Genomic DNA, 18,158 nt, shown 5'->3' on the forward strand with positions numbered 1-18,158 from the left:
TGAGTAATTTCAGTTGTGGCCATATCCAGTTTTCAATTTCTGTTATCCATACTAAGGTGTGACATGTGGGCCAAGTGCGAGAATGTTAATCAAATCCTATTAGGAGACTAAAGATGGCTCACATACCATATGTTTTAAACTTATTATATATTATATATATTATTTTTATTTTTAAATTTGAGATATTATGGATAAAATGATGAGAGTTTTACTCAGTCAAAGAACTACCCACTCTTGGGCAGTTACCACTTTCTTGATGGTAGGAAGTAGGTTAGCATATATGGGCAAGGGTTTTGGTTTCTCTGACAAAAAGAAGCGTGTGAACACCATAAAGAAAAAAGATAGACTCTTCTAAGGAAACACAGAGAAAACCAAAAATATTGTTCAAAGTTCTTCTCCGTTACAAAACCAAGAGTAAGGGCTTCAGATCATTAGATCATCCAGAATTTAATTTCAGTGTTTAAACAATCATGGCTAAACGTACATCTTCCGCATTTTGCTTCCATAAAATTCATTAATTCTTCTAGTTTGTTTGTCGCCTTACCCTTACACAAAAAAAAAAAAAAAAAAATTCACCACACGATGGATCGTTTGTTGCTGTTCCTACGGCAATCCATTTGCAGCTGTTTTGGTTTTAGCTGCAGGGAGTCCTCGGTACAGCACCGCACGATGTTGGAGGATTCAATAGTGAGTCCGAGTCTCCTCATCCTCCTCTACTTCTTAGCTTTTCCAATTTCTGTTTTTTTAAAAAAGATTTTTAAGGTTCCGTTAATTTCTTTACTCTTATCTTTTACTTCTAACGAGTTTTTGTGTCTCCTGAAAGAATTCATAGGACTTTGGAGGCTGACGGAAGGTTGGAGAGGCAGATTGTGCTGATAGCAGCTTGGTTTTCGGATTATTCGCTTCCTTGTAGAAAATTTTCATTTTTTTTATTTTCGCTGTTGAAAATTAAGATTATTCGCTTGGGATTACGGTTTACAACGTTATCCGAGTTTTTTTTTATTTATTCCAGCAGCATGTTCTGAGGTTTTCCTGAGTAATCTTTTGTTATTTTCTTTTTTCTCTATTTAGTTGAAAGAGTGATTTGACAAAACTTCGATCTTTTTGGTTCTTGCCCTCCATTTATATCCCTTGTGTGACCGCCTTTATTTACTCCGGTTCGAACCGCCTGTCTCTGCGGTCGCCGCCGACCCAGTTCATCTCGCGAACCCGAAGGTCTTGGTCTATTCTCCCCGACCCTGAACCCTAAACCCTCATACCCTAATAAGCTATCGAAAACCCCTGCGGACTCGATCGCCCCCGTTCGGTCATCCGGAGGAGGAGGAGGAGGAGGAGGAGAGGGATATGGAGGACTCGCAGGCGAAGCGCGTTCCTCACTTGCCTTGGATGCGAAACCCAGTCGATATCAATCTTTATGAAGAATGCCCCTTCGGTCTCCTACCATGTCTTGATCCCAGGTGCCCTCGCTTTCTTTTCTCCTTTTCTTTTCTTTTTCTTGGAGTTTGACGTCGGTATAATTTTTGCACAATGTTCACTCGTTTGTTCTCCACGCGATAGGCTGAGAGGGCGTCTTTTTTGGCTTGTTATAGCGTGGATTTAGTGCTTTTTGGTGTAAAAATATGATTTTTATTAGTGAAAAATTAATATCTGTAGACTTTTCCCCGCTTATATTGATTGATTGGTTTGAAATATATGTTCCAATGCATGCATTCAAGTATAACATGAATTGGATTCATGCTACATTCTGAAGATCATCGATATGTTGTTGAAGAAAAAGGAATTCCAGGGTTTAAGATGCACGTTACAATAGTAAACAAGAATTTACGCTGGAAGAATGGTCTCCTGGTTAATGCGAAAAACAAGAAAGAAAGAGAAAGAAGGAAAGAAAGGTTAGGTTAGGCATCTGCAATGAAAGGGAAGCTGGAATAGATGTGGCTTGCTTGTGGTAAAGTTTATTTGGTACTGTTGAGTTACAATAGCTGTTACATCCTTAATTGGCTGAGTATTGCATGTAGGAGCTACATTATACTAAACAGAGAATAAACTCAGTTTGCCCATATATAAATAATATTTCTCTATTTTGTGTATTTGTAGATTGGAGGAGGCTTTGCAGAAAATCGGTATTCAGTCACTTTTTCCAGTGCAAGTAGCAGTGTGGCAAGAAACAATTGGACCTGGTGCTTTTGAGAGAGACATTTGTGTCAATTCCCCGACAGGGAGCGGCAAGACTCTGGCTTATGCTTTACCTATTGTGCAGATGCTCTCAACTCGGAAGATAAGATGTTTGCGAGCATTAGTTGTTTTGCCTACTCGTGATTTGGCCGTGCAGGTACTTCATGAATGAATTCTGTTTTTTGACAATATTTCCTTTGTAATAGCCACCTCAACGTTTATGTTATAATGACTTCTGTCAGAGCTGCCAAGTCAGCTTAATCTGCGGAGTTTGTTAAGTGTTGGTCATATCAGGCTCTCAAAGTAGCTTAAGAGCTAAGCTGCTAAAGCTAGTTTGTTATATGCTGGTTGAAGCAGTTAGATCCTGCTTGATTATCAGATTCCAACATTCGTATTCTTGATTGCTTTTCTTGTAGACTAACATCATCCATTTAGAGTATATTTTGAAGGGAAAACCAACTTCATCACAGAAAACAATGGTAGGCCCTTAGATTATCTTTGTTTGTCAGTGATACAGTAGAGAGTATAGACTATTCAGCGTATACTTGCATCCAAAAAAAAGTGCAACTATTTATTTTTATATTGTATAATGTCATTGACTGTTCAGCAATCATATGTGGTTAGGAAACATTAGATAGTAACGGCATTACAACCACATAGGATGAGTCTTCATGCTGTTTCTCCCACAGCTTGCTGGATGTAATCCAGACTCAAACTTGTAATATATAGTTAGTCAATTTCATATTATCTTGGTGAAATGAATTAAGCAATGTTTATTTTTGTTGCTTGTTTTCCAATTTTTGCATAAAGAGGAAATATATTTTTGTATTACATGATTACATCTATTAAAGTCTTTTCTTGCTTATGTAGATCATTTGTTAACTACTGTAAGGGAGTCCTTTCTTTTCCTTATTTCATTTTCATTTTAATGGCTACCTTTTCTTTTGTTATGTGGCTCAGGTTAAAGAAGTTTTTGCAACTATTGCCTCTGCAGTAGGTCTGCGTGTAGGCTTAGCAGTTGGTCAATCATCACTTGCAGATGAAATTTCAGAGCTCATTAGGAGACCTAAGCTAGAGATGTGCTCATCATTTGATCCAGATGACATACAAATGGAGCCACAAACTTCAGTGGACATATTGGTGGCAACTCCAGGAAGGCTGATGGATCATATTAACACGACAAAGGGTTTTAGTCTGGAACATCTTTGTTATCTGGTCAGATGGTTCTGAATCATCTTTTCCCTAGTCCTGTTCTGTTCCATTCTATCAGCTTTTGTATCTATAAGCATACATGTTATCTAGTTTATCTGACTACATCTATACGAGTCCTTTGTTTGCTGTCTTCTATCAAAATTTCTAATAAAGTTTGAAACAAGGTATTTTGCATTTGATAACAGTTTATGCTAGCTCTTCTTTCTTACCTTTAGGAATCAAGGACCAGAAGACTGATATTTTGATAAGACTTTCTCTGCATAAGTGATGATGCAGATCAACTGAGTTGAGCTCTTTTTCACATGCTTAACATTTTTGTGACCTATTTTATTCCTTTTTTTTGCTGTATTTTTAGATTCCCTCCGCCCCCCTCCCCGGCACACACAAAAAGAAAGACCATGGTCAGTTCTCTAGGGAAGAAGTAGGCTGTAAGTCATTTTCGGGAGAAAAAGGAGAGTTTGGTGTTTCAGGATATATTTTGGCAGTTTAGGGCATCTCATTTTTGTCCAGGGAGAGAGAAAAAAAGGTGGAAGAGAAACAAGAAAAGAAAAAAAGGATGAAGAGAAGAAGGAAATAGATTAAGAGAATTAGGTAGTTAAGCATTGGGAATCACTAAGTGGCTGCTCAAAAATTTGGCCACTTAAGTACCTGGCAATTGCAACCAATGTGCTTGTTTGTTTCATTATGTAGTGAGTCTATTAGTTTGAAAATAACCTTTTTTATGCTTCTGTCATTAGACGAGGACAACTTTAAATATAGGAAAAGGATCATCTGATGAACCAAAGGCCATAATTAGGTGGAAGAATGATGCAATTCTCTTTCTCTGAGAAAATTGGGATATACTTCTTTCACTCGTATATATTAATTAAAAAAACCTTCATGCCTTAAATATTATTTTTTCATGAACCCTGTGTACAACATTCATTATTTCTTGATACATGTTTCTGACACTGTGGTTTAGAAGGAGAGTGGTATATCAAATCATGCCAACAAAACAAGGACAATATTTGATTCAACCTTTTAGCCTTTAAAAACTCACTGAAAGTTGTACATGGGGTTGTAAGGAAATCTTATTAAAAGATCAGGAGCTTGGTAATTATTTTGATGGTTTTTTTTTTCTCGAGGGGGAGGGATGTTCGGCAAATTCTGGTGCAGGGGATGGTTGTTGTCATCCCAAATAAGGCCTGTGTACTGTAATGTATTTTCAGAACAGTGAAATATTTTAGATATTCTCATATTTCTCTTTTTTTTAAAAAAAAAGGAGGATATGTTTGGCGCTGCGCATTTGCATATGTGTTGGGCCTATGGGCTTGCATTTTCCCTTTTCACAATTGTAGACTTGATTGGGCTCCACCTTCAATTTCTCATCTCTAATGTCTGATTTAAAAGGAAATCTGCACTTATAGGCCAGATAATGGCAATTTGATTTGACGAGACATGTCTAACCCTGCCCACCTATTGTAGAAGAAAGAAACATTCACCAGAGAAGTAAACCTCCTGCCTACGTTCTCTCTCAAATTTAATTTCAGAAATCTAATCTCAAGGGAAGGATTCACAGTTCCTAAAGTAACTTAAAAGTTGCCATTTGGAATTATTGAACAAATAGTTGTAATAGGATTAGAGCTAATGTATTCATGTCTAACTTGATAGTGGATAATATGGTTTTGTCTTAGTGTCTCTCTGGTACCAAAAACCAGCATCATTGATGCATGTTGACTAGATTTCTGCCAATTCCTTTCCTTCAGAACGGTCTGCCTTTCTGTATTAGTTTTGAGTGAATATGAAAGGAACATTTCTCCACATTCTTTCGATGTTGAGGAGCTACCTTGGATTCAATCTTTTGATTTGTTGTACCCATTCATTTAGGTGCCTTCATGGACAATCTCCTTGCTATTCATTCAATGCATGGGAACAATGAAAAGATACCTTTCATCATTGGCATCTTGTATGGCACCCTTTGTCAGACCTACATCAGCCAGATGAATATATTGAATCCCCTTCATTCACAAATTCTATTTTCAATTTCTCAAAGATTACATGAACATCTCTTATTATTTGATGGATCTTGTATATCTACAGGGATCTGTCATGTTAAGCCAACATTCCTGCACCTATATATCTTTTCAGAAATGCCCTTTGTGGAACCATGATGCTGTATGGTTACCATTTTCTTTATCTTAGTTTAGTCTTAGATACAAGCATATCACATGAATCCTTGCTTCTTCTGAAATATGGAGTACCGTCAAATAACTTGTGCAGAGTTTACTTCCATGTGAAATATGGAGTTTACTTCCCTTTGTGCAGAGTTTAAGATGATACCGTTTCTTTATCAGTGCATTTAGCTTCCTTTAATATTTGAAGTGATTAACTTGTCAATTAAGTTTATCAATAATGCTTTGAGATTTGACTTATTTATAGGTTATTTTCATTGCATGTTTTGTGCTGAGTAGCCTATTTGTTGAATTTTCAGGTAGTTGATGAGACAGATCGATTGTTAAGAGAGGCATATCAGTCCTGGTTGCCGACTGTGATTCAGCTTACTTGTTCAAATGATCAGGCATTATTTGACCATGCAAGACTTGGGCCCTCGATTTCTGGTTCCTTGGCAACCATAAGGAGATCGTAATCCTACTTCTTCCTACTTGGCTTGAAACAATCTATAGAAATAAATCAATATTAAGGCCCTTTATAAAAGATTGTGTCCAGATTTTGACTTATATATAATGTCTTGAACTCTTATCAAAATCCTTATGTTAAGGCCTTCTTCCCAAGCTTAGCAGAACGATATTCATTTTTTATTTTAAAGATATTTTTCTTATTCAATGATATGCCTTTGAATGCAGTGGTGTTGAAAGGGGGTTTAAAGGTAAAAGTTACCCAAGGCTTGTTAAAATGATTCTCTCTGCTACACTGACTCAAGATCCTAGCAAGCTTTCTCAACTTGACTTGCATCATCCTTTGTTGTTGACAAGTGGGGAGAGGCGATACAAACTTCCAGAAAAACTGGAATGTTACAAGCTGGTTTGTCCCATTTTTAGCTTTTGACAAATCAGTAAACTCCTTGAAGAAAAACTATCTTTGAACATAAATCTGATTATAATTGTTTAACCAGTTGAGCACTATATATAGATTTCTTTTACTTTTGCTGGTTTCCATCTAGTACAATTTTTGAATGAATATCAACAGAGTGAAAATTTCATTTCTTATTCAAATTCATTATCTTAGAAAAAACATAACTTGCTGAAATGGTTGATTCATCTACAATGTTCTATTAGTGGTAGAATTATTTCAGTTGTCTTTTGGATAATAGCGTTTTTTTTTTTATGTCTGACTCTGTTTCGGTATATGCGCAGATTTGTATATCAAAACTGAAGCCATTGTATCTAGTTGCTCTTCTACAAGATTTGAGAGGGGAAAAGTGTATAGTATTTACATCGTCTGTAGAATCAACTCACAGACTATGCACTTTATTAAATTTCTTTGGAGACTTGCCATGCAAAATTAGTGAATATTCACGTCGGCAGCATCAGTCTTTGCGAAGGTAAATGACAAACTTGCAAACTTAAATTTCCTCATTTAAGCAAAGAGGTTCTGTTGCTTTGATGCAATATTCATAGCTCCATTGGACATGATTTGTCAAGAACAATGTCAGATAAAGTATATATTTTTGCGAAGCATGATCTTTGTAAAAAAGAAAATGACAACTTTCGACCTTGTTGAAGGCTATGGACCAAATACAGCAGTCACCAAACAAATCTTTTTGCCCATTCAATCATGCGGAATGGCTGAAAATTAAAAGATTATGGGATGGACCATTTTGTTTACCTAGCGCTAAAGTGACACACTGATTGGCAGTTCTAGCTTGGTTGATCCATGTGTAGGAGTGCGACTTTTGTTGTTTGGTTTAACCCTTTTTCCAACATAGCAGAAAAGAGGGCATAGTCAGATCCCATGCAGTACTTTACGTGATGTTGTGCATTGGATTGGTGAAATTATTCTCATCCAAATTTATTAATTTGCAAACTATTGAAGAACATCTTTGTGATCATGGATCTCTTCTATAGATGGATATACAATTTCAATTTTTCGTATTATTTTGTAAATTTGGTTACATTACACTGTTAAATAAAAAAAACTACGTAAATAGTTTGAAAGGAATTGGGCAGTTTAGATGTATTACATGAGAATAGTGAAGAAATTGAATGAAAGGTAGCTGAACGAAATAAAGTATGTCAGGATCAAGTTATATGTGATAGTAATTTTTTATTGAAAATGTCAGACAAATCCTCAATTTTTCACCATATACTTTTGAAGGAGCTCAAATTATGACAATGTGAACTATATACCCTCACATAAGTCAACCCATCGACTTGCATTGGTAGTGTGATTGTATTTTGACTTGTCTTACAAGACTAAGGGCCTGTTTTGGACATTGGAAGATCTTAATGGTCGGATTCTTCTGGTGGGGCCTCCTTGATTGAAGTTATGGTGAAAAATGGGAATTTTTTTGGTACAACGGTCGCTCACGTTATTCTAGCGTGAGTGCAACCAACAGTGTCAAGAAACATAACGTGGGACAAATGTGGGGGTAGGGGTACAATATCAGACCATGTCCATATGACCTCTTCTGAATGATGAGCAACAAAGGAGGCAATCTAGTTTGCCGCCCTTCACCTTTCGATACACATGAGCAGCCTGAAAGGAGTCACAGTCTCTCGCCAGCCTCTGAATATCCTTGAGGAGAGGATGGTCGTCGCCCTATCGCTCAGCATCCCAGATTCAATCGATCATCATAGCGGAGTCTCCTTCTAGGAAGATATTACCAGCCCCTAGAACACTCTTCGCATAGGTGATACCCTCCCATGCCACTCTGAGCTCCGCTCCTAGGACCGTCATGTCACAAGTGCGCCGCCCACCTGCGGCATCAATCTGGAGTTGTGATCACGGATCACAAACTCCGTCCCTCCTTTGTCTCTTCCTGCCAACACACTACTGTCAAAGTTCACCTTGAGGCGACCAGGGAGTGGGAGCTCCCAAGTGACGAGTGACTCTGGGCGATGTGACAGCGGTGTGGGAACCCCAGATGTCCTTAGCCCTCCCAGGTAAAGTCTCCTTAGTAGTGTTGATGATCTCAGCTGCATGATGGATAGCTCTGGTTACCACAACTCTCGGAGATGCCCTCCTACCCTCAAAGATACGGGCATTTCTATCTAACCAAATATGATAAGCCAAGTAGGCACAGGTGACGCCCCATTCCACCGTCCCCGGTCTCCTCATAGTTTTTCTCAGATGTAAATCCTCCGCCGGCCCCAAACCTCGCAGCAAGGGAAATGTCACACTTCACACTTGTATCGCCCGAGGGCAGCTAAGAACATGGCTGATGGTCTCCTCCGTGTCGGGGCAACCCTCATACATTGGAGTAGTCCTGACGCCCCTCCTTACTAGCACGCTGCGGGACGGAAGACATCCCCAAACCACCTTTCAGATGAATAAGGCCACTCAAGGAGAAACATGCAACCTCCAGATCTACCCACCCTCAATCTGCTGGGTAGTCCCCCTCCCCATCAATGCATGCAAGTTCCTAGCACGCACCCTCGTCCTCTTTGTTAGAGACCAAACTAATCTGTCTATCATCTCCCCAGCAGGAATGGGAATATCCAGGACCCTCTCAGCTAACTACTCCCCGAATGCATCTCGGATCATCGCTTCGTTCTATCTGCCCGCACTCGGAGTAATCAGATCACTGACCCTACACTCCGACAGTCTCACTGAATCCACCATCGTCGGCATTCGCCCCAATGGCTACTCGGTCACCCAAGCGTCTGCCCGTCTCCAATAGCACACTTGATTGTGGGGAGCATCGTCGGAGCGTAGGCACGGATCTCCTTCCAGATGAAGGAGCTATGACGCCCAACTTGGAAGTCAGCCATCGCCGAGTGCGCTCCGTACTTGCCCCTAATGAGGGCACACCACAAACTGTCCGTCTCCAGAATGTACCTAGCTGCGTGTCTCGCCGCCAAAACCTCTCGCCCGCCGCCAATGAATGCACCCCCAGACCACCTGACCTGACCAGCTGGCATATCACCTCCTACACCACCAAGTGAATGCCACCTCTGCCATCCCTCCTACCTCAGATGAAGTTTCTGAACAGCTGCTCCAGGAACCTCATCGGCGCCATCGGCACAATGGTGTTCGATAGCAGGTATATCGGTACCGAGCTAAGAACCGTCCATACCAAAATCACTCTATCCATCATGGATGGTGCATCCATCTGCCAGCCCTCCAATCTAAGTATGATGATGTGCACAATGTTAGAACAGTCTCTGTGACGAAGGCGACGCTTAGTGATAGGGACACTCAAATATTTCAGAGCTCCCTCCTGCTCGCCACCCCCAGGACTTGCTTAATGGATTTTTGAAAGAGATCAGGGAGGATTGGAAACTGGAGGATCACTGATCTCTCATTCTCATGGATTAGGTAAGTCACCTTGGAGAAGTGACTACTTATCCCTGAAAAATAGAATTAGTTGCCAATGCTGTTGGCTTTCTCTACCTGTTTCTACCTCGGGATTCCGATGATTTTTTCAAAAGAGAGGCCCTGTCAGAAGATCTCATCAAACTGATAAGATCGTCTAACATCCAAATGGGCTCTAAAATAGCAAAGAACATCAAGATATAGAACTCTGTTGTAAAAGTAGTCTAAATTTACGGAAGAAGATGTTTTTCTGCCCATTTGTCATCAGCATTTTTTCCTTTTATCCTTCAAAGGTAATTAAGATCACCCTGAACAGATGCCAAAGGATGGAATGATGTTCTTTTGAAGAATGCTGGGTTACATGGACTTCCCATTAGGAGCGCTCCTCAATCTATGTGCTGACCACAAACATTGGCTGTACCTGACCTTGTCGAGTTAACCAATTAATTAGCACCATCTGATTATTTTATGAAAGCACCTGTACAAGTGTGTCCACTGGCATGCTTGGCCATGCTCACAAACATATGCATACCTCAAACATGTCTACAGGCTGCTTATTAAAATTTTATTAATCAGAGTGCACTCTGCATTAGGGCTTGCCAAACAATGTTATTTGCCCTACCGAGACTGGCTGTTCAGAACTAATTTGCTTAAGACGAATTTGACTGATTTTATGAAAGCACTTGCACGAGTGCATCCTCACAGGCATGCATGCTTAGGCATGGTCACATATGCATATGTCAACATTTCAGCAAGGTGCTTCTATTTTTATCAATTTAATGGTGAAGGATTCTTGGAGCCCACACTGCATTAAGAGTATGGATCTTGCTGAATAATGTATTTTCCATACTTGACAGGCTGTTCAGAAGTATTTGCTTGATGCAAATTTGACTGCCTCTAGCTCAACAATTTTTATATGAATCATTTTATGGAGTCTCTGTCATGACAACAGATTTTTTTTTTTCCTGCAGCAAAACATTGAAGACCTTTAGGGAAGGGGAAAATAGAAGTGCTTGTTGCTACAGATGCAATGACTCGAGGAATGGATGTTGAAGGAATAAGAAATGTTATCAATTATGATATGCCTGCTTATGTTAAGACTTACATTCATCGAGCAGGCCGCACTGCAAGAGCAGGTCAGACTGGGCGTTGCTTTACTTTACTGCGAAAAGATGAGGTATACTTTTTCCCTGCATGATAACCTTCGAACTATTAAAAATTGTCTTTTAGGAAAGTGTTACTATGAAATATATTGATTCCATGGGTCGTTCTGCATCAAGAGGGATTTTTAGAGAGGAACAGAGAAAAAGAGACAATAGGGAAGAGTATGCTTGGCATGTTTGTTAAATTGCTAGCAATTGGCATATGGTTTGAAAGTAGTGAAAGATAATTATTTAACCGGACAGTTTCCATTACATGATGGGGTCCAGAATGGAATAGCAATTGCAGACAGGCATTACATGTTGCTTGTTACTATGATAATCTTCTACATGCATTTGGATGGCTGATTATATAGCCATTGCCCAATCTCTATCATGGTTCCATATTGGTCCTGTGGGTGTCTAGTTCTTTTGTTGTTTTAATAAATTTTCAAAGCTTCAGGAGTCACTATGGAGGACCTGGCCTTTGATAGTAACTAGTAGTGAAGACCACATTGATGAAGCCTAAATTGATTTGATAAGAGGCTTTTTCTAGTGATCATCACTCATTCTTTGAAGAGATGCTTTTTTGCGGTCCGAAATGTTTCATGTTGAAATTATATGGATGAGGGTTCATTTAGACAAATTGAACTGAATTTCTATGCATTTGTTTAACTTGTAATTATTCCTGTATTCTCATCGAGAGGTTTTTGAATACTGGCCTATGTTTTGCATGCAAAATTGTTTGTTATCTTTACAACCTTGTTTCAGAACTAGTACATCACAACTATCGCATCACACTTTCCACAAAAAAGGAGGGGTTTGATCATGTCAAGGTCAAGTTGGCATGGTCAGACTGCAACCCACGATGCCTTTCCTCTATCAAGTTCTACCAGTTAAGCATCCAATATTTGACATACTCTAAGTACAGAATTTTTATAATTTTGTAACCACTTATTGTTGGTTGCTTTCACTTCCCCTTGTTAAGGAAATTATTATCGAAGTATGAATCTTACTATGTCCATGTGACATGGATTACGATGAAAATCAATTGCTTCTTTTGATATGAAATTATGAATGGTTCTAAATACCTTTAGCTACTAATAATAATCTTGGAAAAAGATTGATTTATATCATCCATAGACAAATATATAAATGCATGGGGGTTGGCTAAATGGATGGAATACGGTCCAACAGATTTTAGTGACTTCCTGAAGCAGTCTCTTGACCTGATGTTGACCTTATCTGAATTTGCTAAAATTCTTGATCAAGGTAACAAGAGGATGAGCTGCCATAGTTGGCAGGACGGAGAACTTATTTTACTGGCCACAAGTGTGCTCATACTAACTGCCAAGCCTCAAATAGTTCTTTGAACTTGGGAGGGCTTAGATGAAGAAAGAAGAATGTTAGTTTGGATACACAGCTGTGTTGGCCGCTGGAAGGTGCAAAGTGCAAGCCGAGTACCATTTCTTTTTTTCTTCTTTTTTTGGTATGATGAGTAGCCAAGTTGAAACTTAACCCCACGGACTGCTAAGATCTATTTTGGAAGTTTTCCTTGACACTGTTAGAAGCAAGAATATTAAAAGGGTGCTGATATCAAAATGTTTAATCTTTTCCAAGGGAGTTGTGTTCTAAAGGACCTCTTCAAATATCATTAGCAAGAGGATGCAAGGCTCAAGAATGCAGATCTCTGTGTACCAGATTTTGTTGTCAAACTGAAGTAAAAAAAAATTCTGATGTTTCAATCTTGTGATTCCTTAGAGAAGATTCTTTTGGTTGGAAAGAAGCTACCTCTAATGTAGTTTTTCCTTTATGATGGATTATACACACTGTATTTTTAGTACAAATATTATGTGCTTTGCTGCTAAATAAATTTTAAAAGCATTAGTGCATGCAAATATTGTGATGAAATTTTCTGCTTCTATATTTTGCTATGATTAAACATATTCATTTTTGTTTTTTCAGACTAAACGTTTCAGTAAGATGCTTCAGAAGATTAACAATAATTCATGTAATCTTCACTCTTTGCCTGCTGATTCAATAGAAGAGCTTCGCCCTATTTATTCTTCTGGTAACTTCTATGAACTTTTGCTCCTTTTTTTAACATAAGTTAGTTTTCAGCCAAGTTTCTATTTACCTCTCTTTTTTTATTTGACAATATAACAGCATTGAAAAAGTTGAAAGGATGTGTGGAGTCAGAAACAGCAAGGAAATCCGGTATCAGTGCTAAGTCTGTAAAGTCTAGTGATAGAAAGAAAGGCAAAGACAGAATGAAAGAATAGATGCATTATTTTAATGGAGATCCTTATTATGACAGCTACCGGTACTCACAATCTTTCAATGGTGAGTTTTAGAGTTCTCTTCCAACCAAGCCTTTACTTTAACTCTCTCTCTCTCTCTCTCTCTCTCTCTCTCTCTCATTTATTAGTTGATTTTGAATTTTCCCTCTGTGAATTCAGTTCCAAAACTATTTTCGAATCTGGGTTAACTCCGAAATGGTCAGTTGCTACTTGCTTCTATCAACATTATCCTGGGGAAATCTTGAATAGCAATTTAGTAAAAGAAAATTAAGTTTGATCTGGCCCCAGCAGTCCAAGGTTGAATATATCAAATTTGCCGCCCATACTTTGAATGCTTAAAAGTCAAAAGCATTTTGCCTTATACTGGCATGTGTTACTTTAAAAGAAAAAGATTTCTGTGGAAGACTGAGCTTTTGACTCTTCCAATTTTCACCGCTTCAAATGTTGCTATAAACAAGAAAGAAATTTCCTTCTGTATATTAGTAATACATATGTGCTAGACATGCTTGGCACTCATGCACACCATGTGTCATTACTTATAGGCCACACTCGTGATTATCCTACTTTATAAAGATTTGTTTGCATCCTAGAAGATAGTCAGTGGTGGGCTCTGTTGTCTCCATCTTTAGATACTCCGACTACTTCTGGGGCACATGTAATTTATTTTAAAACATGATCTCTTCTTAGCTCCACACTTGCCAAATCTTTGCCTGGAGTGTGTTATCCTAACCACCAATCATCGCATGACAGCAATTATGTTTTTACATGAACATATTCATAATAATTATGGTTCTCTGATACCATAAATATATTTTTAGCAAACACAAAGAATGTAAATGAGATTATTCACTACATCTTGCGGTCAACTTCTTTCTATACTACATTTTTATAGCTCTTGATTATTCTGTGTGTGGCCATTCTTTTTCTCAATCATTACAAGTAACCTGTAAGTTGTGCAATGAATTTAGACATCACTTTTAAGAAAACCTAGGTGAGTTAAGGAAAAGTTCCACTTTATTTTAGTTATTTTCCAAAAAAACGTATATAATATGTTTTTAAGGGTGGCAAAATTTGACCTTACCCAAGAAACCCAATTCGACCCAATCCAGAGATTTTTAGTTCGGGACTTTAAATGGGTTGGCTTTGGGTCAAAGGTTTAACCCGACTTTGAGTCACGAGCGTAGAGGTCTATTTGGGTCAAAATATTTTTGGTTGGGTTGTGTCGTGGTGTTGAATAAGAATTTTTGAGTGATTGATCTTTTTCTTTTTTTTGGGTAAGTAATTGATCTTTTTCTTGATATTAACTGTTTAAATTATTTTAAAAATTATCTAGTGAGAATTGTAATATTGAATTTGATAGGTTAGCAAGGCTTATTAGGGATTTCAGTCTTACAAAATAGATTGGTTAGGGTCAAACAAGTGATCCAAAATGACCCATGGGTGGGTATGGGTCAAGAGATCTTGCCAAAATTTTGGGTCGGTTCGGGTATGGGTCAAGGTTTGTATGTTGTCCTTGACCTAACCTGACCTGACCAAAATTACCACCCTATAGTTTTATTATCAAATTTTAGGATTATATTTTGATCTATTGTATATTTTTGACATATTATATTTTTGGTCTTTTACCTTCCCACATTATTGTTCAATTTTTTTATAGTTTGTTTTAATGATGTGAATATGGATTTTTTATAAAAAAATTCATAGCATTTAACAATGCCTTCATAGATCTGTGTTCATATTATGGGATCAAGTCATGTACAGAAAAGGTATTAGTTTTTGTAATTTTTAAGTGCAGCAACAAAAAGGAAAAAAATACAAGACCCCTTTAACTTTTTATGTTTTGTACTTACACCCCAAAATTTATAATTTTTTCAATAGACCCTAAAACTTAAGATTTTGCATGTGGCCCAGTCGTCCATCCAAGTTTTAACATCGTAAACGGCATGCGTGAAATGACTAAGTTGCTCTCCGTCTTCCGACGAAGGAAACTGTTTTAGAGAATAATTTGGGCTAGTTCTCCCTCATGACCCATAGCGATCCTTGACTAGAGGAGACGAGGGGCGAGGACCCATTTCGTACTAGAGAAGCACAAGCACGAGAGGAGAAAAGGGGTGATGGTCAAGTGCTCCGATGTTGACAGCAGGGGTGGCAGCGATGAGAAGGGGGAAGGTCCAGCTCCGACGAATCAAGGATAAGGCAAGCCGCCAGGTCAGCTTCTCCAAGTGGTGGACTAGCCTCTTCAAGAAGGCCCATGAGCTTGCCATCCTCTGCGACGCGGAGGTCGACCTCGTCTTCTCCCCTGAAGTCGAGGTTCGTTTCCATTCTCCTCCTCCGACTTAGGTTGGTGGATCCTTGAGATCGATCGATATCCTCCGACAATGGTTGAGGTGGTGAGGAAGAGAGCGCGACATCAGCATTGCTAGGGTTTGAGCCAACCGATCGATGTCACTCTACTCGATGCCACTATTGCGGCCTTCTATAGGATAGGACGAAGGAGGAGGTGAGCGAGGTGGACGAGGACGGTATCAAGGATCGTGAGGCATTTGAGGGAGCGGCGGATCTTGGTGATGAGCAAGCGAATGTGCGGCCACACAATTAGGCAAAGAGCATATCCGCTCTAGCTGTTGTGCCTCCTCCCTCGATCTATGCGGCACCATTGCAGCCGACACCCTCACCATCGCTTCTCCTCTCTCCCCGCCCCCCTCCTCAACCCACTCATGCCCTCCCTTTCCTCACCCTCTGCTACCCCGAATTGCCATTCTCCGCCTTGCCACTGGGTCCTGGAACTCTCTTGACCTCTGCGGCGCCATCACCGTCGGCACCCTCACCACCATCGCCCCTTATCTTCCCATCCCCTTCTTCACCCCATCCACGCGCTCCCTTTCCTCACTCACCGTTGTCGGCACCACCATCAAAGGGCCTAGTTTTTTTTCTAATTTTTATTCCGATATTTATTCTAATTTCTGCTTTTCCAATTTTTCTGATTTTTATTCTAATTTCTGATGCTTCCATCTCCCATATTTGTGATTATTCTAGATTATCAATGGATATATGGACACTAATTTGTTTACAGTATAATATGTTATTTTTTTGACAACTTTTCCATGAGTTTCACATAATCTCTTTCCTTTCCCGACAATTGTAAAGACAACCACTAATTTAGTAGGAAGGGCATTAAAGGAATAATAAGTTTTTTTTTAATCAGGTGACAGTCATATGATAACAATTTCTAACAAAGATGGATAGCTGGGCCACGTTGCAACCAAATCTTAAGTTTTGGGGTCTAATTGAAACAAATTAGAAGTTATGGGGTGTAAGTGCAAATTGCGAAAAGTTGAAGGGGCGTCGCTGTAATTTTGCCCAACAAAAATAAAGGCCAAATGGGTTCCCAGCATTAAGTATCACAAAGTGAGCCATCCTCTTTAAATTAAGTTAGACTTTGTTTTTGATATATGTAGGAGTTGGACAGAGTCTGGGAGTTAAAAGAGAAGGTTGAGTTCCTTTTTGAAAGAATAGATTCTTTTAGTAAAGTTAGAAGAGCTCTAGTATCAAACTTCTCAAACAAGAAGCAATGCGTTTCATAAATTTACAATATGGACTAAGTGGCATGGGGTAATAAGTTATTTTGCATGGAAAAGTGGCTATCCAGAAAATTGTTTATTCTGATATTACACTGTAGAAACCTTCAACTTCTATGTTCATTTAGCTTTTAATGAACATATAAGTTTTGCTGCTATGATAGTTCAAAATATTCTATTGCAAATTATTTCAATCTACAATTATGCTGAAGTTGGCTTGGGAACAGAATTGGAGTAGAATAAGACTTGATCATCAAGTCTTTAATCCTTATCTTGCTGGCATGGAAGCTTCCTCCTCCAGGTGCTTAAGATAAACTTTGACGGCTTTCTTGGGAAATCCATAACCTTTGCACATAGGTGTCATTAGGATTCTTATCCTTCTCAGGGTTTCAAGTCCACTTGGAACAGCAAACCTGTAATGAAGTGGAGGCACAAAGCCATTTTGTCTTATAAGTGGTCTAGGGAGCTTTTGTGGAAGTTCTTCTGAAAGCGACTCCTTGAACTACAATTTTGTGGTTATTGTACTTAGGCGCACCTGGAAGCTTGCAAACATTTTTGACATGAATCTTGGTGTTGCTAGAAGGTTTCAAGGAGATATGAGCCTCGGGCAGGAACCTGACTTAGTTTTATCTTGTGTGAACCTGCAAAGGTCCAAGCTTCCTTCTTGTTATCATTTATATAAATTGCTATCCGTAAAATAAATCAACGAATGGTGGCTTATTCCTGTTCGCTTTTTTATGTCTTTCTTTTGGGAAGTGTACTTTTTACTGGCAAACCCTGACACTAGGTTGCATAATTTTGATCTTTTCTGAAAAATGATTTCATGAATCTTAAAGATCCAAGATTTATTGTAAACTGAATCAACTTTCTTTCTGCTTTGCTTCTCTTTCTCAGCTAACTCTTACCTGAAACATCAGCTTCTCCTATTAAGTTCCTGAAATCAGAGTTATATATCGCCCCAAACCAGCACATTCGGAAAGGATTTGATTGCCCTTTTTTAGGAAACTGGAGCTGAAGCATTTGATGTCATCGGATTCAAATTTTGAATTGAACAATCAATGAAAGGAAGTAGAACTGGATCATCTATAACTTTCTTCATTGGTGCATTTCTCTGCTCTGTACTATTACATTTTTTTTTTGGTGCGGGGTAAGCTCATTCTGAATTGTATGATACATGTTGGCTTGCCTTGACATGGAATATATATATATATATATATATATATATAAATTCTGTGTCTTTGCAGTAGAAATTTCAAATGAGCACTTTGTTCCTGATTGATTTC

The 18,158-nt window shown here is 38.7% G+C and overlaps 1 protein-coding gene across 1 annotated transcript; it reads left to right on the top strand.

The window, feature by feature from the left end:
- The first annotated feature begins 330 nt into the window (after positions 1-330).
- On the top strand, positions 331-18,043 carry LOC103714230 (DEAD-box ATP-dependent RNA helicase 1). The gene is given in 11 exon segments (XM_017844533.3): positions 331-1,457; positions 2,095-2,329; positions 3,133-3,387; positions 5,855-6,006; positions 6,228-6,405; positions 6,738-6,925; positions 10,830-10,851; positions 10,853-11,035; positions 12,963-13,068; positions 13,164-13,340; positions 17,770-18,043. Coding segments are annotated over 10 exon segments (1,548 nt in total). The 5' UTR covers positions 331-1,344; the 3' UTR covers positions 13,280-13,340; positions 17,770-18,043.
- Positions 18,044-18,158: the final 115 nt, after the last annotated feature.

Source organism: Phoenix dactylifera, chromosome 1, assembly GCF_009389715.1.
Source record: "Phoenix dactylifera cultivar Barhee BC4 chromosome 1, palm_55x_up_171113_PBpolish2nd_filt_p, whole genome shotgun sequence".
Classification (NCBI taxonomy): domain Eukaryota; kingdom Viridiplantae; phylum Streptophyta; class Magnoliopsida; order Arecales; family Arecaceae; genus Phoenix; species Phoenix dactylifera.